We start from the raw sequence: 25,362 nt of genomic DNA, 5'->3' as shown, positions 1-25,362 counted from the left end.
GTCGTCATTAATGGCGGAAGCGGCGGCGCGCGGCGGCCGTTATCCGTCAGTGAGCGACTCGAGTGAATCCGGTGAAGCTGGCGGGCGAACCGGCGAGCTTTCACGGGCTGGAGAAGGCTCGGGGACCCGCTGAGTACGGCGCCTTTACGGCGCGGCACTGTAGCGGGTGGAAGTGCAGTCTCGCTGAAGTATGCCAGGCGAGTCCTCGGAGTCACCATAGGCAATAGCTCGCAGTGAGGGCACCCGCCGTCGGCGAGCGCGAGAGCTGCACGATCCTCTCCCAGGCGGGAAACGCATATCACATGGCGGTCCCTGTCGCTGAGTGGGGCTCGGCACGAGCCACAGGAGGATGGCATCTTTAAAAAGACGCGGGGCGAACACACACACACACACATACATACAGAGCAGAGTAAAGGATATATAGTACGCCGGATAGCGTAGCAGGAACGGCGGCTGAAGGCGGCGAGGTGAAGGCCAGCGACTTCAGTTGCAGAGGCTTGTCCCGCAGAAAGCTGTTTCGACGGCGCGGCTTCTCACTCTGGATCCAGCGGTGCGAACGAACGCTTCGCTGAAGAGATGAAAATCAGATTATATCAGCCCATCGAGCCGTATTTATAGGGCTAGGCCACGCCCGCTTCGGCGAAGCGCCCTCATTGGACTGTCACTGAATGGCCCTTCTCGATAGGCTGCTGCAATTGCCGCAGGTCAGCCAATAGGCACGCTAAGCCGCCTTGCCTATGTCTGCTTGCTGCTGCAATGCGTTCTACATTAATACAAAATTAAGGATAATTTTTTGGCTTCAATATCTCGAGGAAAAGAGGTTTTCCCCTAGCGTAAGATATTACGCAGTACGAGAGAACCTCTCGTAAGAGAACAAGTAGTTTCAAGTTATTTCAATGTTAAGAATAGTGACGCATGTTTCGTGAATGAATCATTCTTTTGAGCGATTCTGCTCAATGAATCGGTTCACAAAGATTGACCTTTTATTCCACGAATCGTAATTGCAGCAGTTCCTGAAAGTTACAGGTGCTGTCTTGTCCTCGAGAACTATCTGGAAGTAATGCCACCAGAGCTCGATTGTGGGGAGGATTTGACTGAATCCAATCAAGAAGTTGGTCAGGAGTCGTATTGCTTTTGTTGCATCTCATGCTAATAAGATGACTTTAAACACATAAACTTAAGTTAGTGGCTGTGCAGCATGAGAACAGAAGCATATGCCATTTGGTTCTCCTACATGTTTAAAAGAGAAGTGTGCTGTGCGGCAACAAACACGATTGAAAAATAAAGATTGATGCTTTCAAACTGGTATCACTGCACACTTTGCTCATCTACCATCGGTCTGTCAAACAGATAGCCCTGCCCCAAACTCAATGATTCAGCCAATGTGTACCACTCAAAGGCAGCAACAGTGTTACAGACTACTGCAAAATTAGCCTACAAATTGCACGTTTATAGTTTTCCCAGCACATTAAGCTGGAAGAGCAGGTGTTCTAATACTGAAAAATTACACACTTTATGCAAGCTTAAAAAGAATAAAGATGCAATCAGGTAGAACAAAAATACAGCATAATGTACCTGAAGAATAAGGTGAAGACAGAACACTGCAAAAGTTAAAGTGTTTTTTTACTGTCACATAAATTAACTGTAATGGAAAGTTAATGAGATGCACAAGCAGAATGCATAAATAAAATCAATCTCTTTGTAATATAACAAAGGTCCTAGGTAAGGTGAAGGCATAAAACTGTTGCATCAGCCACACATGGGTTCATGCTGTTGTGTGCTAAAATCAAGGTTCTTGGATATTGATTTAGTTTAATGTCTTAAGAGATCATTAATGAACCACAACAACACATTTGGTTGATCTTGAGTCAACAAGATGCACAGTGCAACATTATTTGAAATCATGTTTTCAGCAGTGCCTTGTTGGCATTATGAGTCAATACTTATGAATATGAGTCTAAATGGATTCTTGATTTGATGCCTGACACCCACTATTGAAACAGTTGCCCAAGATATGTATGTTTTCTTTATAAGAATGAAAACTGATGTGGAATGTTCCCCTCGTACAAATTTAAATTCAACATAAAACAACTTTGTTGCTTTATTAATCTGATATATTTCTGAGTGAAACTAGCCTGGGTTTCCCCATACTTCCTTTGCGCAGCGTGATTTTATTCACCATGCTAGGTAGTCTGGATACCATGGACCAAATTTTCGCCTCAGCGAGGGGACCAATCACAGAACGGGGAGGGAGCAGCAAGACGATGATGACGTCTATGCGAAACACCGAAACAGTTTGTTTATACCTATGGATCAAACATGGCAGCAGACGCGAAGTTACCTTTCGATGCAGCCTTAGATATTGTTCTAAGTAGTTTAGAACGCAAATAAATCTCTGACCCATCGTCTTCTTCCTCGTCTAATTTCTTTCGCTCTACATACGTCATCTGGTATAATTGAAACGATTGGCTATGAGCTACGTACAGGCGCATTTGATAGACATTCGTAGCACCCAATAAACGGCTCTGCGAATTCGTAAACCACGCCTCAAATACGAGAAAATGAACATGTGGTTCCCAGACCACGTCTCAATGTCAATGAGACGTGGTCTGACATTAGCCAGGCTAGAGTGAAACAGCATATTAAATGAGAAAAAGAAATGGGGTGGGAATTGGATATGTTCTTAATCAGTATTATTTTCTTGTTTTCCAGTAAAAAAAAATGTAAACATGCATAGAACAAGCTATATTATAATTTCATAAATTTCTTGATTTAGAAATTATTGAAGTCCCCCTGTATAGTGAAAATCAAGCTTTTAGTGTTGTTTATATGTCCATGTGGTGTTTTTAATATGCTTTAAGACAAACCATGTGGAAATCCATAAGTCAACACCATTATTGAATTTTTTCCCTTTAAAACTGCAGTGAACCAAAGAGAGTCTCAAAAACGCGGTTTGAAATCGCTGGTGTTTCTTACGTCACAAACCTTGTAACCAATCACGTCAATGTGTGATCGTCAACGAGTGGATCTCTGAGCTGGTGTGAGTAAGTGGGGGCGGGGCTTATTTGCATATTCATAGAACCGCGTATAGTAAATGAGGCAAGGGTGTATATTCAAGCTTTAAGGCATGAAGAATTTTTTTCCAAGGACATTTTTTTTCCAATATGTCATTTTGGTGATCAAAGATGAGTTTTAAGGGATAAAATTATTGACTACAGGGGGACTTAAATTAAGCTTATTTTCCATACCTCATTAGCATTGTTTTGAAACATGTCACTAAATTGTAATTTTATTAGATTTATGAATATTCAATGGTGAAAATATGTTGGGTGGGACTTTGTTTTGTCCATTGGGAACTGATTGGATTATGAAAAACAAATTTTTTTCTTTCTTTTCGGAATTACATGAACTTATGAATTGTTCATAAGACCCGTAACATGCAGCAAGAAAATGTAAAAGGAATTTTAATTTCATGTTGACTTTAAGGTCACGAGTTCTTTAAGAAACTGAAATGCCAGTTTATTAATAGTTTGGAGGATGACTGTCATGTAATACAATAGTATCTCAGCAGAATTGAAAAATGACACTTTCTTAAAAATCTAATTTGCTCGCAGTCACAGAACATACAATGTAATTTTATTGATAAGCGAGGATGGGAACAGGAGACTCTTCTTTATCTCTATTGTGCCTGGGAATGTTCTTATCTGCTCTGGGCTCTACACAGATGGCTATAAGGTGACTGGCATGAATACTAATAACTTATTACTTTTCATAATGCATAATGAGTAGGCTTGAGTGAAGTGTCTAAAGCTGATGTGAATCCAGTTGTTTTGTTCTCAAAGATGTGTACTTTTTGCAATGAGGCTAGTATGTTCCATTAGCAGAATGTCAGCTGATCTTCTAATTCTCTATACTTCTCTCACTGCATCCGCACAGTCTTGACATTTCTCAGGGTCGATAGAAGTGCCACACAGAGTGGATCATATTACGGCACTACTCAATTGCAACCAAATAACATATAGAGATTATAGAGTCTTTCTTTTTTATTTTATTTTATATACAGTGTTGTGCTAGTTACTAAGAAATAGTAACTAGTTACAGTTACTAGTTACTTTGTTCAAAAAGTAACTCAATTACTTTGTTGATTACTTACACCAAAAAGTAATGCGTTACTGTTAAAAGTAACTTTTTAGTTACTTTTTTAAAGAAAGTTCTTAAATGTTCCCATTAATGCCCTTTAATGCGTTATGGTCTATACAAACACAAAACTGACTTAAACAGAAAGTAATTTTTAAACACTATTTTATTTAAGTCAGACCAGCACAAACTGAATATATCAAGGATTTCTGAAATAAATAACAAAACAAGCATTTTTAAAGCTAGTGACTTGTTTGCTTTCTCAACATTGATATGTTCATGCAGCTGACAGTATACGTTTTTACCACTGTGGTTTTTACTGCATGAATTAATATTTGAGCAATACAATTGTACCTTGATCATTCTTGTTAATTCATAGTAGGCCTACATTAACTAAGGAGATACAAATACATCTAACAATGAATGATACTTCTACAACATTTATTAACCATATTTAATGCTAAAATTGTTATCTTATTGTAAAGTGTTGCCATTTATATGATTCAAGCTTAAAGAAGATGGCCATATTTAAATATCGGCAAAGGCCAGAGCATTAAAATTACATAAATGTAGACCTATATTACATGTACAGTCTTTCACTTTATTTGCTTAAATTTTAGAACACTTGATTAGACTTGATGTCGGCTGCATGAACATATCAATGTAAGCAATCAATCACGTCACTAGTTTTAAAAATACAACTTCGCCGGCTAATGAATGCATAAAAGTGACCAGCTGGACATAAACTAATGCAAATAGATGGTAACAATTGCGACATAAAACATGTGGGTCAGGTCTGCGTGTGTTTTTGTCACATTGCTTTAATCGCTTGAGGTAAGTTAGCCGTTACTAATGTTATTCCTCTCAGACTCGACGGCAAGCTTCTTTTTTTTCTCTGCTGATGCAGCATCTAGTCAAAAAAATTATTATTTTATAATGATATGGCAATGTGTACTTAAGTGTTCTGTATTCATACCGTCTCGCTGTCTGTGTTTTAAATGCGCATCAAGTGCTCAGCGCTCTCCGTGCAGCTTGTAATCTCCGTGCTCGCGCTGCCTCACGTGTACGTAAACAACTCAGCCAGTGAGTTTGTTATGTGTCCTCAGGTGTCCTCTCGCTCTGTATAATGCTAGCAGTCTCTTCAGTGCTCTCGTACTGTGTAATGACAGCGCACACTTCTCAGCCGCTCCAGCAACTAATTAATTTTAAAAAGTAACGGACAACGCGCCATATGGTAACGGTAACGGAGTTAATCTATTTAAAAAGTAATGCGTTACAGTATTAGTTACTGTCAAAAGTAACTGCGTTACAGTAACGCGTTACTAGTAACGCGTTACTGCCCAACACTGTTTATATATATACACACTCACCTAAAGGATTATTAGGAACACCCGTTTAATTTCTCATTAATGCAATCTAATCAATCAACCAACCACATGGCAGTTGCTTCAATGCATTTAGGGGTGTGGTCCTGGTCAAGACAATCTCCTGAACTCCAAACTGAATGTCAGAATGGGAAAGAAAGGTGATTTAAGCAATTTTGAGCGTGGCATGGTTGTTGGTGCCAGACGGGCCGGTCTGAGTATTTCACAATCTGCTCAGTTACTGGGATTTTCACGCACAACCATTTCTAGGGTTTACAAAGAATGGTGTGAAAAGGGAAAAACATCCAGTATGCGGCAGTCCTGTGGGCGAAAATTCCTTGTTGATGCTAGAGGTCAGAGGAGAATGGGCCGACTGATTCAAGCTGATAGAAGAGCAACTTTGACTGAAATAACCACTCGTTACAACCGAGGTATGCAGCAAAGCAGTGAAGCCACAACACGCACAACCTTGAGGCGGATGGGCTACAACAGCAGAAGACCGCACCGGGTACCACTCATCTCCACTACAAATAGGAAAAGGAGGCTACAATTTGCAAGAGCTCACCAAAATTGGACAGTTGAAGACTGGAAAAATGTTGCCTGGTCTGATGAGTCTCGATTTCTGTTGAGACATTCAGATGGTAGAGTCAGAATTTGGCGTAAACAGAATGAGAACATGGATCCATCATGGCTTGTTACCACAGTGCAGGCTGGTGGTGGTGGTGTAATGGTGTGGGGGAAGTTTTCTTGGTACCCTTTAGGCCCCTTAGTGCCAATTGGGGATCGTTTAAATGCCACGGCCTACCTGAGCATTGTTTCTGACCATGTCCTTCCCTTTATGGCCACCATGTACCCATCCTCTGATGGCTACTTCCAGCAGGATAATGCACCATGTCACAAAGCTCGAATCATTTTAAATTGGTTTCTTGAACATGACAATGAGTTCACTGTACTAAAATGGCCCCCACAGTCACCAGATCTCAACCCAATAGAGCATCTTTGGGATGTGGTGGAACGGGAGCTTCGTGCCCTGGATGTGCATCCCACAAATCTCCATCAACTGCAAGATGCTATCCTATCAATATGGGCCAACATTTCTAAAGAATGCTTTCAGCACCTTGTTGAATCAATGCCACGAGTTAAGGCAGTTCTGAAGGCGAAAGGGGGTCAAACACAGTATTAGTATGGTGTTCCTAATAATCCTTTAGGTGAGTGTATATATATATATACAGTATATATATAATCAGACCGTATTTTTGTCTTGTTTCCAGTAAAAATATCGAATCTCAAAATGTACACAACAAGATAAGTTTATTTGATAAGCAAAATTTCTTGTTTTCGAGAATTTGCAAACACTACTAAATTTTATATTCAAAATTTTGTTAAATTTACGCATTCAAAAATAAAAAATCTTTTAGCGGGATAATTCAGAATCATGCAAAATGAAATAAGACATATTCTTTGAAAATAAGTCATTAATATTAGCTGATGCTTATAGGCCTTTTTATCATAAATAGCTACAAATATAAAATTATCAAAAATAAAGATACAAATAATTTATAAAAGTATTAAATAAAAAGTTCTCATTTTCCTTCAATATCTTTTTTAATTATCTTCCCATCAATATTTTCCATTTGACCTCGAAAAAGACTGAAGCCTGAAACTGTGAACACCCTTTGAGTAAGCAGTAACTATGACGGTCACTAATTGACAGAATTTCACTTAAGGCTAATTGTATGGATGATTCAGTCCTTCCAAAGTGTTGCATTTCACTCAGGAACTAACTCCTCATTAGATCAGTGGGCTGTTCCATAAACCAAGATTAGAGTATAAGCCAGGCTTATTTCGGTTAGTCAGGCTTCTTTATGGTAGATTCGGTTTCATAAATCAAACTTTAAAAAGTTCAAACTTAGTTACCCTGGCAACTTATGCTGGGAAACTAGCCTGGTCCAGGGCAGGCTAACTGTCAGGCTAAGCCTCAGTTGTTACACAGATCCTCAACACTGACCGACAAGAACACAATGATATTACCACTGACAGTCTCTAATACCATTATTGGACTTTATAAATACACAGTATACAGAAAATCAACTTAAATAAGGCTACAATATAGACAATATAGACACATATATAAGGCGTTTTAAAGTTGTCCGTTTAGGACATGTAATTTTTGTAATGCAGACATTTTAATTAAGGAGTGCCTCGGTTATCAGAGAATTCTTTCTCTACAATGTCTCATATATATATATATATATATATATATATATATATTTTATGTACTTTATTATGTCTTTCAATTCAAACACATTTAACACAATTATACAAATGAACAGTTCCTTTAAAGACATCATATTTTCCCCCAATAAATATTCCTTATTTTTCCTTGTACTTTTTTTTCTTTTATGATAATACCAACACATATAAATAAAACAATAAATAAATATTAAAATATAACATTCACATATATCAAACTCTTATAATGAATGACACATAATTCCTAATAGTTATTCAAGTAATATTATTTAAATATCAAATATTCAAAATTAAATAAGTAAATAAATAAAATAACAAATAACTAGAAATAAAAGGGAAGGTTACATAAAAATGTAGTTAATGTAGGCCAATATATATTCCTTTATTTTATGGAATATTCTTTGATTTTAGAGTTGCACATATATTTTCAAAATGTATACATTTGTTCTTAATTTAATGTTATCCTCTCCATAATGTACTTTAGAAACTAAATCTAACCACTCATTTAAAACTGGGGATTCTTGCTTGGGGGGGGACATGTCACAAATGCATAAAACAGCACAACATATAGGCCCTACGCTGTTTGATGGTGGTTCGATTTGATCCACGATCGACCTCTAGGGCTGCTTCAGAAACGCGTGCACACGCAATTATCTAGACTAGATAAACCTGGATCAAATTAGTGAGATTGCGTGAACTTCAATTACCTTTTATGGAACCACTTTAGCCCCAACTTATTTGTTAGGCTCATTCAAGTCCAGTTTTGGAGTTTAATCCCCGCTTTTCTAAGCTTAATTTATGGAACAGCCCCCAGGAGAGGGAGGCAGTGGCTTAAAAAAGCCACGACACTTAATAGACAAATGAAAGAGAGAAATACAATTTGATTTATTTAAAGCTGAGATGTGTCCCTCCCCACACTCCCTCTGAACACAAGCACATACTAGGCACACATTTAAATTCAATGTAAATCCTGTACATTAGGCCAGAACGCTCTCATAACCCATTATGGAGCCATAAGCAAACTTAGATCAAAGCATGAATTTCAAAATATCAGTGTCACGGATGGAACAGGAGTCAGACAGGTCGTAAGTAAAATAAAAAGTAAAAGTAAAAGTGTTTATTTACAGGTTGCAGATCCAGACAGAGATATGGTGAGTATGCGAGCAGACAATATTCAGGATGGAACTTAGCTGAAGGAACCAGAGTCTTTGTTAACAGATGCGGATGGAGAGTCACTGGGAACAGGCTCATGACCAGAGACTGAACTTCCGTGTGAAGGTTAGCAGGTGATCGATGGATGGAACTCAGGTAAGTAGCATGATAGTCTGTATTGTCATGTAGAGACGAGGCCAGACAATGAGTGTGTGAAGAGGAGTTGAATATATAGGGAGGTGAACTGATGAGGTGCAGGTGATGGTGATTAAAACTCAGGAGACTGTGAACGAGTGGGAGGAGTGAGTGAAGCTGCTGGAATCCTGACAATGGGCCTTTCTCAATCTGTGTTCTTGTCTGTACTTGTGTTCTTGTGAAACGTCATCTTTTGTGGCCCAAGTACTGTCCCAATACACAAGTTTGCATTTTGGCAAGAACGGTTAAAAATCCCGGATGTGTTCTTAACACGCCCATTTTACCGAGGATGCATCAGTTGGTAACTTGTGTGAACTTGACGGCAGAAATATCCCAGCATTCAATTCGGCATTCGAGGAAGGAGAGGCAGGTCAATACAGTAATTTTTCAATTACGTACGCTATTTCATCACTAAATTCACTTCTGAGAACATTTGATACGAGAAATCAACTGTGTAGATTTCAAATATTGGCATTTTTACGAAAATTTATGGCTAATCGAAAATGTGCTCAAACGTTTTCGGAGGTGATAATCTCCATAAGCACCTGTGGGTGTTAAGTTAGCTAGCGAGCCAACCGGCCAGTTTGCTCACAGACTCGTTTTACCCCACAGTCAAAAGACCATTGCAGCCTGGCTGTTATCGTCAATAATTCTCGTTATGTTTGGGTACTGCAGACGGTGTCTGTGCGGGAGTATTATTGCGCAATACCAGCAAGAACACATCGTCTCAAACTGTCAGCAGCGTTCTGTGTGCTCGTCACCTTGTGAGTTAATTCTTCCAAGAACAACTAGCAAGAGCTTTCTCCCGAAGAACACAAGTCCGTTCTTTGCATTCTTGGTTTTGAGAATGCTGATTACGATCAGAATCTGAAGCATACGTCATTACAACTGAAGTTTACTTTATTGTCAATTATTTGGGGAAAAAAAGATATGGATATTCGCAGGACATTGATATTCAGAATTAGTAAATATTTGCATGCATCTCTGACTATTTTAGACTAAATCAATATACTCAGCACAAAGACAATCCCAGAGGGAGATTATTGTATCACAATCTTTCTTAGCACTTTCATAGCAGACTTAATGGAGGTCTCAGTTATGTTCAAAGTATTAATTGTGTCTTAGGTTTCTCCCTAGGACAAGCAAGAGAGATCAAAATGTTGACTTAAGGACAATGACCGTGGCTGTTCTTGTATTTTAGGTTTTACCCAACATTATAATGTCTGAAAGGCAACAGCAACAATATCAAGCTGACAGAATAAAACACAAAACAGTCAGAGATTAATTTTGTATGCTGCAAAGCACAGATGATTTTGACTGTTTTAACATTGCGGGACCAGTGGTCACTTGTTCTAAGTTCCTGAGCCAAAACAGATGTACAGTAATTGGGCAGGAATTGTTTAAATGTGCAGTAATTAAATGTGAAGTGTGTAACCATCTGGGATATTTGCTGACCTCTGTCGCTTTGACTCTGGCTAGTGTTCACCATCCTGAATGTGCTTTGAATTTAGGATTTGCACCTGCTCGAGTAAGTAATGGAGCAGACAGAAATCCTTTTGTTGAACCCATGGTCAAGTTATACCAGAAAAGATCATTATGTAAATTAAAGGCCTTGTGAGTGCATAACTCGTAATACATCTCAAATGCAAAGCATTTTTTTTTTTTTTATCCATGACATGTTAGCTTTATACAGAGGAAACACATATTGTGAAGTTAAATGCAGGTAGAAAACACCCAGCAGTGAGTAGTGGGATTCATTTGAGACAACCTATCATCTTTTCCCTTGCCTGTCTAATCTGAAGTGAATATCCTGGAAGGCATGGAACCAGCATTTTTCCCCTGGGTTGCTGTCATAATCTTACACTATCCAGTGGCCAATGGTCATACAAGCACAAAATTACATCTCCAAGACTGCAGAAAAAGGCTAGAGTCCCTTTTTTTATAGCAATGGCTTGCTGTAGGGTAAACGAACTCGATTACAAAGTGGAAGTCTTTGCTTTTAATCTCCACAGTGCATTCAACACTCTTTCTGATGAGATTATTGTGGTAATCTTGATGGGTGGAAGCCAGAAACTACTTGAGAGAATCTAAACATGGAGTGGTGTGAAGAGTATATGCTCAACTGCTCCGAAGTGTGGGATGTTTCTTCTCTCCTGAGTCTATTATAACCCTAAAACACATTTGTCAAATTCCACTCCTGGAGGGCCACTGTCCTGCAGAGAGAGGCTGAATCCGAAATCGCCCCCTTTACCCTCAAATAGGGCGCTATTTGTGGGGACAGTCATTTGTAGTGGTGTCCGAACCCATAGTGGACTTTATTGAGTGCACTCATTCAATCCCACATTGCACCGCAATAACGAATGCACAGCCGTTGTACACTCGACAGCTGTCCGAGTTCGCTGAATCGTTTTCATTCACTCCTTCAAGTAACAGTATTAGTGGACTAACGTAGGGAATAGTGAATGAGGGTTTAGGGGGCGATTTCGGATTCAGCTAGTATCTCATACCAGCTCCAAAACACCTGCCTGGAAGTTTTCAAGTAATCCTGAAGACCTTGATTAGCTGGTTGAGGTGTATTTAATTAAGGAGCCAAACTCTGCAGGACAGTGGTCCTCTAGGAACTGAGTTTGACACCCCTGCCCTAAAGAAAGAGACCTCTGCGATGTCTCCTGAACAACAACGTGAGGAATGTCCCATCAGACTGAGATGCCATTGTACCTTTTGTCCTGGATGTACATCAATTGTAGACATATCTACGGTGGTGCTGCAACTGAAGAAAACACATGCAAATAGAAAGAAAGAAAAAACACCAGCAAATCTAGAAAATACTGTATCTTCATCAGTTCGACAACGCAACCAAATATATAAATGCGCTGAACATACTCACAATGCAACCAAATACAGAAATGAGCTGTAAATATCACAAAGTTCAATGTGCTGCAACTGAAGAAAACACATGCAAAAAAAACCCATCTTCATCAGTTTGACAACACACGCGCTGCAAATATTCACAACGCACCCAAATACAGTAGCGCGCTGCAATAACTCACAATGCAACCAAATAAAGAAATGCGCTGCAAATACTCACAACACAACCAAATACAGTAACGCACTAAAAACACTCACAACACAACCAAATACAGAAACACGCAGCGAATACTCGCAATGCAACCAAAAACAGAATGTGTGTTATCTTATGGGGCGGCAGTGGCTCAGTGGTTCATGTAGGTTGTCTACCAACCAGAAGGTTGGTGGTTCAATCCCCGGTTCCACCTGACCAAGTGTTGAAGTGTCCATGAGCAAGACACCTAACCCCAGCTGCTCCTGACGAGCTGGATGGCGCCTTGCATGGCTGACACCACTGTCGGTGTATGAATGAGTGAGTGAATTGGTGAATGTGAGGCAAAATGTATCTTATTTTAAAATATTATGCTATATACTTTATATTACCAAAAAATATTTTTAATAGTTAGTTTATAGTTAACAGTAACAACACTGTTAGATCTATCAGAGGTATCTTCATAACCAAACACTGTCTAGGTCATTGAATAACTAGACAGCAAGGCAGCTGTCTTTGGTTTCGAACACAGTGCGGACAGGTGCACCGCTCTCAGTCAGTTTTTTTTTTCATGTGATGGTTTAACTAACACAGACCTGTTATTCAGTTGATACACAGACACCCAGTGATCATTGTTTTCCACACACACACACACAAAAACAATGTCACTTTTATAATATGGTAAATGGCACAACCACAGAATCCTAGATCAACTCTATAGAGTTTTTGACTTGTTTATGAAATGTATTACAAGGCCATTTCCGCCAATGGTGTGCAACTATGTGTCAGAGTTAATGCATGACATTGTGATTGTTTTGGCATTGACTCACTAGGGAACATCCTGCAGCTCACCCCTGAGCCCACCTCATCACCGTCAGCCTTTTTAGTTGCCATAACCACAGGGGCAGAACAATGCCTTATTTTTTACAGTCACATCTAATCCACACTTCTTCCTGCCACAGTACATTTTGCCTGATTTTGCCCATGGGTGGTGGATTTTACTAAATTTTTTTGATTCAATCAGTTTTGACACTACATTTTGAATCCCTTTAAGCAGGCTTAATTTTTATCTATAATGGATGTGTGCATGCATGCATAATGTATGCCTGTTGAAAGGACAGCGTATGTCCCCTGCTCATTTCAATATATCTCACCGTTTGCTCTACATTATTTGTGCAGCATCTGATGCTAGCTATAATGTCATGAATTTTACATCAATGCCATGTATACGTGATAGCCCCGATACTGTAGATCAAACAACGTGCATGGTTTTCTGTTACTGTCAGTAAATTTGCAATGAACTTTCTGAATATTTGAGAAAGTCTGCAGACAATTCAGTTCATCAGACATGGTTAAGTCAGAAATTATTCACAGTTACCTTTCGAGGGAACTCACGCTGCGTCAAAAACGACACTATAGGGAATGCCTCTGGGGGATAGTGTCTGAAGCACATGTGAAACTAAACCAATCCTGATTACTATGTCGTGACGTAGCGTGTGACGGCATACACGGGAGCTTTCAAAGGGACGCCGGAAGACAACAGAGGAGCTGTTCTTCAGCAAGTGCTCTGGGTGTGAACTTTCTGTCTTATTTATTGTTGTCTGTCCTGTTTTTATATATAATGTATATTAAAGATAATGGCGAATGAAAGGCAATTCCAGCAGTGTTTGCCTCCCTGCCCAAGATACATCATGGGTGGGGACACACACAAGCTTTGTGTGTATTGCCTGGGAACGGATCATGCATAGGCAACTCTCGAGGGGGCTCCTTGTGGTTCAGGTCCCGCGTTTCAGATCGTGGGGGTTGCAGATGGAGCTGTCAGAGGAGCTTGAGCTGCTTTGGGCCTTTCTTGTCTCTCGCTTGCAGGCTCCAGAGCTTCCATTCGGGATATGGAAGCCCACTCTGTGGCTTCTTTCACCTCGAGCGAGAGCCCGATGTTGTGATCGTCTTCCTCCGAGGAGGTTAATGTTCTCAGCATCGAAGCGGGGGATTTCGAGAATTCGCCAGATTCAAGATGTTAACAATCTCGCTCATCGTGTGTCAGATGAAGTCCGAGGACTGGTTTGTCATGATAGATCTTAAGGACGCTTACTTCCATATTTCAATCCTTCAACAACACAAGAAGTTCCTGCGGTTTGTTTTTGGGGGCAAAGCGTTCCAATGTCGTGTTCTTCCATTAGGCCTAGCACTATCCCCTCGCACCTTAACACAATTCAGGGATGCAGCACTGGCTCCCTTGAGACTCCAGGGCATTCGTTTTCTCAATTATATAGACGACTGGTTAATTCTAGCCCATTCGCAGGAGATGGCAGTTTGGCATCGAGATGACGTCCTTGGCCATATAAAGTGCTTGGGGCTGGCGCTAAATGGCAAGAAAAGCATACTGTGTCCCCTGCAGAGAACTACGTTCCTGGGGGTGGTATGGTACTTGACTGCGATGCGGGCACAACTGTCTTCCGCTCGTATCGAGTCTATCCTGGCTGCAGGATCAAGCAAGGCCAGACCATCACTGTAAAACAGTTCCAGAGACTATTGGGACTTATGGCAGCAGCGCCCAACATGAGCTGAGATCCCGCCCTCAGACTTGGGTATCAGGTCCTCCTGTGATCCCAGGGCAAATTGCTGTTGCTCAGGGAAATGAATATCCCTGGGGACCAGAATGTGGGGACAGACGTACTGTTGAGTCAGGAGCTGAGGCCCTGGGAATGGAGACTCCACCCATGTGATGGAGTGTATCTGGAGGAAGTTTGGCCACGCGGAAGTGGATCTGTTTGCGTCTCGAGAGACAACTCACTGTCCGCTATGGTTCTCCCTAATGGGATGCATGATGAGGCTGGATAGTATGGTACAGGTTTGGCCAAGGCGGCACCTGTATGCTTTTCTCCTGAACGCTCTGCTCCCGTGAGTTCTAGAGAGGGTCAGGTAGGACAGGATCAGTCTACTGCTGGTAGCCCCGCTTTGGCCGGCCCGAGTCTGGTTTTCAGGTCTTATAGTGATCATCGAAGGTTAGCCTTGGGAGATTCCGTCCAGGAGGGACCTTCTCTCACAGGTTGGGGGTACAATTTATCCCCCCCGGCCGGAGCTGTGGAAGCTATGGGTCTGGAGGGGGACCAGCTTTTAGAGGTTGGTCTCTCAGCTGAGGTTGTTGACCAAGATAAGCTATACTTTTTGTGCCCTATTAGGATTCTCGAGGCCTCTGTGCATAGGTCCTCTCGTTGGAGGAAGTCAGACCAGTTGTTAGTGTGTTTCGGGTTGCCTAGGAAGGGTTCCCCAGCCTCAAAGCAGTCAATTAGCAAATGGATTATCGAAGCAAAGCTCGCAGTCTGCCTTCACCTCTGGTAATCAGGGCTCATTCTACCAGGAGTATGGCATCTTCTAAAGCCCTACTATCGGAGGGTTTCCCTTCAAGGAAGTCTGTGATGCGGCTGAACCTCCCCACACACGTTCATAACACGTTCACGTTTTATAGTCTGAATCTTCCATCCACACCCGGATCACAAGTGCTCTCATCCTGGACAGTGTAGCGAATTAGCTCAAAAAGGGAATATATAATTAATTATTAATCATACTGGTTATGATCAATTATTGCCTACACATTTTAAATCGCCCAAAAAGGGAATACCTAGCCCATGTATTTGTCTCTATATATATGGATAATTATTTACAACGAATTATAATCAATTATGAATATATAGATAGGCTGGATCAATTTTCAGAATAACCTTTAACAGAATTAATTTCACATCGAATAATGTGTTGATCTTATCAACTATCAAGGAAGCTTATTCTTCTTATCAACTCTCAAGGAAGCTTATTCTTCTTATCAACTCTCAAGAAATGTTATTCTTCTGGTCATGAAGAATAACTTTTCTGATATACTATTACTATAACGTACTCAACAATATAAAAGCTTGTAGCTTTAGATCACACATTTAAGAGACTTTGTTAGGTGAGCAGCAGACAGAGACAATCAAGCATTTGGGTTTTAATCAATGAAACTACGAATACATACGACTATACTTCAACAAAGAATCATATAAACAGAATAACGAAAATAAATAAAGAAAGAGAGAGCAGATCACAGAATGACAAATATCACAAACAGTTAACCTTTGAGAGCCACCAAAGAATCAAATCACCTTAAGGCAGGGGCAAACAATCTTAAACGCATCTAAATATCGATATAAATAATACTTGCATAGATCTTTGGTGCTGACCAAGAATTTGCGTGTGTGTGTGTGTAGATCCTCACTTAATCCGCGAGTTTGAAGCGTTCTTTCGGTTCTTCCGGAAAGCACGTCGTTCGCGGGGAGTTTAAAAGGTTTACTTGAAAGCAAAGTTGCCGGAAAATCAGGGTAAGTCTGTGAATGAATGATCACAAGACTAGAGGTTGCACAGCACAATGAATGAGCACAAGACTAAAATAAGGCAAGAAGCACGAGATAAGACAAGACACAAAGCGAAAGGATAAGACTAAGACATAAGACTAAGATCGCGATGAGCCATCGTCATTGTCCTTTAAGGAAAACTTGAACTGACCAATAGTGCTGAGAAATCTTTTAGCGGGAGAGAGTTTCTTTGTCTCCTACTGACAGCCTAATTAGCATGTTTTATGATGGTGTCAGAATTGGTCATTTTTACTTCAAAGGATGGCAAACATAGTAATACATTTTATCGTAACCTACTATATATGTTTAGCTAAGGCAACCCGAGAGGTTTAATTCGGTATCAAGAACGATATGGCTGGAAGATACAAAAGTGGAGATACAATCTTACACTTGATTATAAGCACTTAGAGTTCAACTAACACAACTAGAATGTCATAACTAGGCTAATATGAGGTGGGAAACATACATACTCACAGGAAAATACATACTCACAGGAATATATCATACATTTTGGAATGAATGTATTATGAGTTAAATGGAAAGAATGTTTGTGTATGTATATTGGTGCTTCTCTCAGATGTCCATCCATGCCACCTGGCCTTCTTTCCTGCTGTGGGAGGGGAGTTGAGTTGATTAAGATCTTTTTGAAGCTCAGGGAGGAGTTTGGAGGTGTTTCTGTTTAACCTCTGCCATGCCACTAAAGTGACAATGGGGCAATTTGATCCAGACTCATCCGCGCTAGGCCTGTGATGATTTACATAAATGAGTCCAATAGGTTAAAAGCTTTCTTCCCCATTGTGTCATCTTCGACACAGAGTGAGTTCCCTTAAAAGGGAACGTCTCGGGTTACAACTGTAACCCTTGTTCCCTCAGAAGGGAATGAGATGCTGCGTCACTTTGCCACACCTCCTGAATGCCTGAGAGCGGCTTGCTTCAGCCTATCAGAAGTTAACACTGTTGTGTTCCGCCGTGATTTTGTAAGCTTCTGTGTACATCATCACACGCTACGTCCCGACGTAGCACCAATCAGGATTGGTATAGTTTCACAGATGCTTCAGACGTTATCACGCAGATGCGTTCCCCATAGTGTTGTCTTCGATGCAGCATCTCGTTCCCTTCTCAGGGAACAAGGGTTACAGTCGTAACCAGGGACATTTTTGTTCGGTGTTTAAAACATCAGGTTGTTGCTTCCTTGTTTGGTTCTTTATTTAACTAAGTTGACATTAGGTTTGCATTATTAGTTGCATTGTTTCTTAAGTAATTTAATACACAGGAAAAGGGCCTTTGAAAATTGAAGTTGTGTTGATAAAACTATACTTATTGGGTTTCAGGCGGTCAAATATAATTATGTCATGAAAGATCATTAAAATTTAATATAGGAGACATTGGGAAAATTCTGTCTATTAGCTTATCACATGCAGAAATATCAGAGACAGTTCCATTTTTACCCAGAAGCATCACAAGAGAGCTCTAATCATGCTGTGACTGACTCTTGACATAAATGTATTATGAAGACCCTCAAATTGAGCTGGATTTGGCACAAACAGGCTTTGGGCAACTGTCACTTAAAACATTTGCAAGCATAATTTTTGTCTTTTGTGGATGTCTTTAAAATACCCCTATTCTGCTGTTTTAAAGGTTCTTGATTTTGGTTTGGATGTGTCCTACAATATGTTTATATGCAGCCAAGGTCAAAAAACACTTTCATTTTTGCAGCATCACCTCTTTTCTCACAGTGCTATGTACTGTAGAAATATATGCCCCCTAAAATGCATGCTTATTGCAATTTGCAAAAGTGGTGTGAATCCACCCCACAAAAATTATACAGATTAACACAAGCTCATAAAAAACACAATAATGTTACATAATGCACATCTTGCTTCAAACACCAGTTCCACAGTCCTGCCCTCTATTTATTTGCGCTGAAAGAGTCAGCCATTCTACTATCCGTAATGACCCAAGGCCTCATAAACCACAGACAGAGGTCTGGAAGCTCGACCAAACCTGCTCATGATGTCCAGTTAATTCCTCACTAATTTATGAATCGTATTATTGGTCGCAGACAGACCATATATTCCCTCACAAACCCATTCTCGGCCTGACCAGCTGTCTGAACTGGCCAAAGCATGTCACTCAATATTATTCTTAATTGAAAACTTTATGTCATGATTTTAAGAGTTGTACAAGCTCTGTAGCTGAGAGAAGTATGAAGTGCAGTATCATACACAAGTAAATCTTAAAGGAATAAATCAGCCAAAGGTTATCATTACTTACCCTCATGTCTTTCCACGTCTTTCTTTCTTCCCTTTAAAATAAAAGGAGACATTTGGAATAATACTAGGTGCTCATTTCCATGCAATTTCCAATGCAGTGAATACGGTTTGGAACTTCAATAGAACATAATTATCATAAAAATATCATATGACTCATTCACCATATTCTAAGTCTTCTGAAGTCCTATGATGAGTCATATTTGTATGATGAATAGAACAAAATATCAGTATTCTCTGATGTTTTTGTAAACTCTTTTCAGTGACCAGATCGAAAACTGTATTAGTCCAATTCATGAACTAATTGTCACGTTTTGAGTTTGTTTTGTCATGTTTATTGTTCATATGCATGTTTGATTCAGTCTCCTTGCAATGAGTTTGTCATTTGTCAACTTAAAATTACTTAAAGGTAAAATAAAAATTGAAAACAAATATGTATAGATATAATAGTATATATAATTCTTAAACAACACTGGATCTGCACGGAAGTGCCAAGAGAACCAGGATGAAGATTTTTAGTGATTGATTTAAATTTGTCAGACAAAGCTCTTCTGTGGTTTCATAAAGTAGGGAACATGTTATTTTTATGGTGATTTCTGTCATTTTTGACAGCCCCAGTCCTCATTTACCTATTCAAAATCCAATATATTCTTTAAAAAGTTCACCTTTCTGTTCCACAGAAGAAAGATGTGTATGAGTTAGGAACAACATGAGAGTGAGTAAACGATGTCAGAATTTTTATTTGTGTATGACTAATCATTTTAACATCCACAGTCTGTGTTAAAACTGAACCTCACACTACATGTCCGGGTGTTTGTAGAATCGGGTAATGTATCGTACTGGGAGGAGAACCAAGAACCCATTAGCCAAATTTCACACTATGAATCTTGCATGTCACTTTGGTCCTCTGTTAAATCGTCACCTAGTAAGATACTCTATTTGCTGCACACTACAAGCTCTTCCACCTGCTTCAGGCTGGCAGTCTTTATAAACTGACGGCCATCCAAAAAGAACAGAATCAGGGCTTTAGCAAAGCAGGCTACTTCTTATTAGCTTAGCACTTTGTTTGTTGGCTGAACTAAGCACAGTTAGGATACACTGATGATGTGAAACACCTCAGTCCAGCCTTGGCCATAAGTAGAAAAATGCTGAACGCATGGGTAATAGCACTGGCCTACAGGTTTTCTGGGTGAAGCAATAGATAGGATAACATTACTGAATAACACAAGCTAAATGAGCCTAGAGGTGATTTGTTGAATGTTCACCTCTAAGGGTCTATGGCAATATAGATCTCAGTTTTATATTACGGGGCTTGATTTGCATTTTAATGGTCTGTATCAGGGTTGCAGTCGGCCTCCAGCTACTCTGTTATGGGCTAAGAATCTAATAAAATATGCAAAATGGTACACATCATAAAGCACGGCGCACATCACAGACGGACCGAACGTCATTGGATCGTACGTCATTATTTACATTGAATATTTACAATAGCAGAGGAAAAAGGATTAATTTTATTCAGAGTTTAAGCTGAACAAAGACAAGATCTCTGTGTTTTTTGTGAAGTGAATCCTGTGAAAATACTATTCAGTTATGCATCAGTACAATGTCTCAATGACATTGTTAAGATAATTATTCAGTCATTGCTAATCCGGGAAAACCATGTGAGACTTGACTGAAGCTATAGTCTGACACCTGAGGCTTGGGGAAAAACGAATCTTTTCCTCTCTGTATTAGATAACACTTCTCCCTGTGAACTAATATCCAAACCTATGCGCCATGCAGTATAATACATACATTTTTTACACAGTATTTATGTGCACAGACACACAGGACAATCCCGCAGCCAATAAGCAAGGGCCCCCTCACAGCCCTATGAGCCAATTATGTTATGGTTAAATGAGCCTATCTATAGTAGAATGATTTTACTCTGCAGAAGCTGCATGAAAATGAAAAATACCATGTGTTTTAATGCTGCACAGAGGTGCATTAAAATGCTACCTATATAAAGACATAAATTCTAGAAAGATGAAGAGAAAATATTTTAGTACATAATTAGAAAAATACAGACAAAAATATTCAAGAAAAGTCCAAAATAACAACCGTTAAGCATGAAATCATCACTTTTGGGTGGAGCTACACCATATGTTTTTTTTTTTTTTTGGGTGGGCTGAAATCATCTCAGGTTACGACTGTAACCTACAGGTCCTTCTAAAAAAATTAGCATATTGTGATAAAGTTCATTATTTTCCATAATGTAATGATAAAAATTAAACTTTCATATATTTTAGAGTCATTGCACACCAACTGAAATATTTCAGGTCTTTTTTTGTTTTAATACTGATGATTTTTGCATACAGCTCATGAAAACCCAAAATTCCTGTCTCAAAAAATTAGCATATTTCATCCGACCAATAAAAGAAGTGTTTTTAATACAAAAAAAAAGTCAACCTTCAAATAAATATGTTCAGTTATGCACTCAATAGTCAATACTTGGTCGGGAATCCTTTTGCAGAAATGACTGCTTCAATGCGGCGTGGCATGGAGGCAATCAGCCTGTGGCACTGCTGAGGTGTTATGGAGGCCCAGGATGCTTCGATAGCGGCCTTAAGCTCATCCAGAGTGTTGGGTCTTGCGTCTCTCAACTTTCTCTTCACAATTTCCCACAGATTCTCTATGGGGTTCAGGTCAGGAGAGTTGGCAGGCTAATTGAGCACAGTAATACCATGGTCAGTAAACCATTTACCAGTGGTTTTGGCACTGTGAGCAGGTGCCAGGTCATGCTGAAAAATGAAATCTTCATCTCCATAAAGCTTTTCAGCAGATGGAAGCATGAAGTGCTCCAAAATCTCCTGATAGCTAGCTGCATTGACCATGCCCTTGATAAAACACAGTGCACCAACACCAGCAGCTGACATGGCACCCCAGACCATCACTGACTGTGGGTACTTGACACTGGACTTCAGGCATTTTGGCATTTCCTTCTCCCCAGTCTTCCTCCAGACTCTGGCACCTTGATTTCCAAATGACATGCAAAACTGAGCAACAGTCCAGTGCTGCTTCTCTGTAGCCCAGGTCAGGCGCTTCTGCTGCTGTTTCTGGTTCAAAAGTGGCTTGACCTGGGGAATGCGGCACCTGTAGCCCATTTCCTGCACACGCCTGTGCACGGTGGCTCTGGATGTTTCTACTCCAGACTCAGTCCACTGCTTCCGCAGGTCCCCCAAGGTCTGGAATCGGTCCTTCTCCACAATCTTCCTCAGGGTCCGGTCACCTCTTCTCGTTGTGCAGCGTTTTTTGCCACACTTTTTCCTTCCCACAGACTTCCCACTGAGGTGCCTTGATACAGCACTCTGGGAACAGCCTATTTGTTCAGAAATTTCTTTCTGTGTCTTACCCTCTTGCTTGAGGGTGTCAATGATGGCCTTCTGGACAGCAGTCATGTCTGCATTCTTACCCATGATTGCGGTTTTGAGTAATGAAACAGGCTGGAAGTTTTTAAAAGCCTCAGGAATCGTTTGCAGTTGTTTAGAGTTAATTAGTTGATTCAGATGATTAGGTTAATAGCTCGTTTAGAGAACCTTTTCATAATATGCTAATTTTTTGAGATATGAATTTCGGGTTTTCATGAGCTGTATGCCAAAATCATCAGTATTAAAACAATAAAAGACCAGAAATATTTCAGTTGGTGTGCAATGAATCTAAAATATATGAAAGTTTAATTTGTATCATTACATTATGGAAAACAATGAACTTTATCACAATATGCTAATTTTTTGAGAAGGACCTGTATGTTCCCTGAGAACAGGGAACGAGACACTGCGTCGAATGACGCTTTGGGGAATGCCTCAGGTTTGACAGGTGTCTGAAATCACAATCAAATCACGTCAATCACATGGACCGGCAACAGCCAGTGAATCATTCATGTGAATGATTAACCCTCTGGGGACCAGCGTGTTTTTGGGGCCTTTGGGATGTTTTGACATGCACTGACATTTGTGCTTTTTTCAGTTATTTATAAACATGTTAATGGCAAAGGTGTAAATTCACTCTATATAGCACAAACGGGGCTACCATGATATGTGAGCAACATGTATGTACATGTTTGTATTTTTAAGAGAATAATGTTTATGCGTGGTTATTGAAAAAAAAAAAATTAAAGTTGCTGAAATAAGACCACAAAACACATACTAAATATGTGTCCACAAGACTTTTGACTAATGGATGTTGTCCCTAGTTCTGGCTTCAAAATGATGTGAAAATCATCCAGCCTAATTGTTCACATAAAGCGAAACATGAATTCATACTTTGTATGACAGTTTTTTTTCAGAAGAGGCTTATGCGAGGGGGTGGTAATGGCCTATCAATATTAATGAGATTCAGACCAGGGGTGTGACAGACACTCCCCCAATGGCTAATGGCCCATCAAGTGAGGCAGCCTGAACAAAGAATGAAAGGAGATTCAAAGGTTTTTCAATCTGTTTTATTGTAATTCCTCTATGTGGAGAAACTAAATGTTCTAAATTTGCTCTAAGCAAATCAAATGTGAGTAAAATAAATAAATAATCAGTCGGCTATAAACAAAGCAATTGTGAAGTCATACAGGCTCATATTGTATTAACACTAAGTATAAACAAAATTGAACTAACATCTGTAAAATTGTAGGTAAATATGTACTTACTCTTTCTGATTTCTGACTGTGTTGCTAAGCGCACTCCGAGTTGCAGGCGGAGGAAGTGATGAAGCTACATTCCTTTTTTTTTCTTTTTTTTTTTTTAAGTTGAGGACTATTATTACATAAATATAACCATAGCAGCATTAGTCTATAATGAATAACTGATGTAAATAATTTTAGGCGAGTGCAATAAATATGCGTGTCAATGGGCCATTGCCGGAGAGGCACACCGCAAACAAAACACATTTGCGCAATTCATTAACTGGGTATATTTACACATTTCAGCACATTTACACACATTTACAACTGATATTTGCGAGCCTGCATCGTCAATGATAATAATGAGGCAGCATTTAAACTAGTCAAAATATAATCTAAACATCTAGTAGGCCTATTTTCTAAAATAACTTCTACATTCTAGGTTTCATACACAATGATCTAAACATATCATTTACACATACAAATTTCCTAACTGGGGTTTACAGTGCGTAGCATATGCAGAAAAAAAAAAAAAAAAAAAAAAAACTTTTTCTCTTTAACACGAGATATTAAATTCATGGTATAGATATGCACTTTCATTAGATCGTGTTGAATATATCAAATGTCAATACTCTGGATGGCAAGTGGAAAATAGTCCACCCAGTATAATATGTAAGCTACATGTTTATATTGAATAGCTTGTCAACTAATGGAAGTAAGACTAAATACTTACTCATACGAAATTCTATCCACGGCTCGATCAAACGGTCGTCATCAGAGTCGCGCTCTTCTTCTGATGAAAATGTGGATTCTTCGTCGCTAGTATCCAGGACGAGCTGAAGAGCTTCTACACCGGTGTATCGTGCCATCTTCCTAACGCGCAGGTGAACTGAATGATGAAACTTGAAGCCTTTAATGCATTTGCTTGGGGGCGTTTACCTGTTTTCCATAGATGGCTTAACACATTATCTTGTGAATAGCGCGCTCTGGGAGTAGGCGTGAACGAATTAAAGTGAATGAGCTCGTAATGAGCTCGACTGGAATCGCTCTATTTTCATACAGATTACAGAAGCTGAGAATATTTGTTTTTAATATAAATGACTTCATTTAAAAGATGCGATCTCTAGCTTTATGCCCGTGGGTATATTTGCCTGTTTGACTGAATTTTCGTGGAGTTACAGATCATTTCCAAACGCGTTTCAAATTGGAGTTCGCTGACAGAGAGAGTGAAGAACTCGCATCATGTTCATTTTTCTTCATTTGGCAAAAAGCAAAACACTTTATTTTTATTGTGAGTATAAAGAAAAAAAATAGAACCTGAACAGGATCGATTGATGTATAACACGAACATGAAAGATCAAAATTAACAGAGCAGTTTGAGTTTATTTTGCATTGCTAAAAAAAAAACGAGCAAAACGCGCGGGCGCGTTTCTGGTCCCCAGAGGGTTAACATGCGACCTGGAAGTATAAAAGGGCGCCTTGCAAACATGACAATATCCTTTCGTCTAAAGGAACAGTTCAGTAGGCAGGCCCCGAGGCATGGCAAGGAGACGCAGTGTCTCGTTCCCTGTTCTCAGGGAACATAGGTTACAGTCGCAACCTGAGACGTTCCCTTTCGAAAGGGAACTCGCACTGCGTCGAATGACGCTTTGGGGAATAATATACCCAAGCCGCCATGCTAAGGAATCAGCAAATTCAAATGAAATGCTAGAACCACTCACCCTCAGGTCACACTGGGCTGTCAGTGACAGCATTCCCTACGGTCATAGCCCAAGCTATAAGCCTCACAGGAAAACCTCAATAAACATGGTTAAATGAAAGGCCTACCTGGGCCTGCTCAAAGGCCAAGGACCACAACTTCAATTAGAAGGGGTCCCTTCTAGGGAATGTGGCTAGG

At 39.8% G+C, this 25,362-nt stretch overlaps 1 protein-coding gene across 1 annotated transcript in view; it reads right to left on the bottom strand.

Annotated features, from left to right (window-relative positions):
- Positions 1-24,334, bottom strand: part of LOC130084889 (uncharacterized) — a 37,371-nt gene extending 13,037 nt beyond the window's left edge. Inside the window, exon 1 of the mRNA XM_056250420.1 lies at positions 24,199-24,334. Within this exon, the coding sequence (XP_056106395.1) occupies positions 24,199-24,334 (136 nt within the window). The remainder of the gene's footprint in view (positions 1-24,198) is intronic.
- Between the last annotated feature and the right edge of the window lie 1,028 nt (positions 24,335-25,362).

This window comes from Rhinichthys klamathensis, unplaced genomic scaffold (assembly GCF_029890125.1).
Source record: "Rhinichthys klamathensis goyatoka isolate OS25496 unplaced genomic scaffold, OSU_Roscu_1.1 h1tg000068l_1, whole genome shotgun sequence".
NCBI classification, from domain to species: Eukaryota; Metazoa; Chordata; class Actinopteri; order Cypriniformes; family Leuciscidae; genus Rhinichthys; species Rhinichthys klamathensis.
This window is presented reverse-complemented; position numbering and strand designations above follow the sequence as displayed.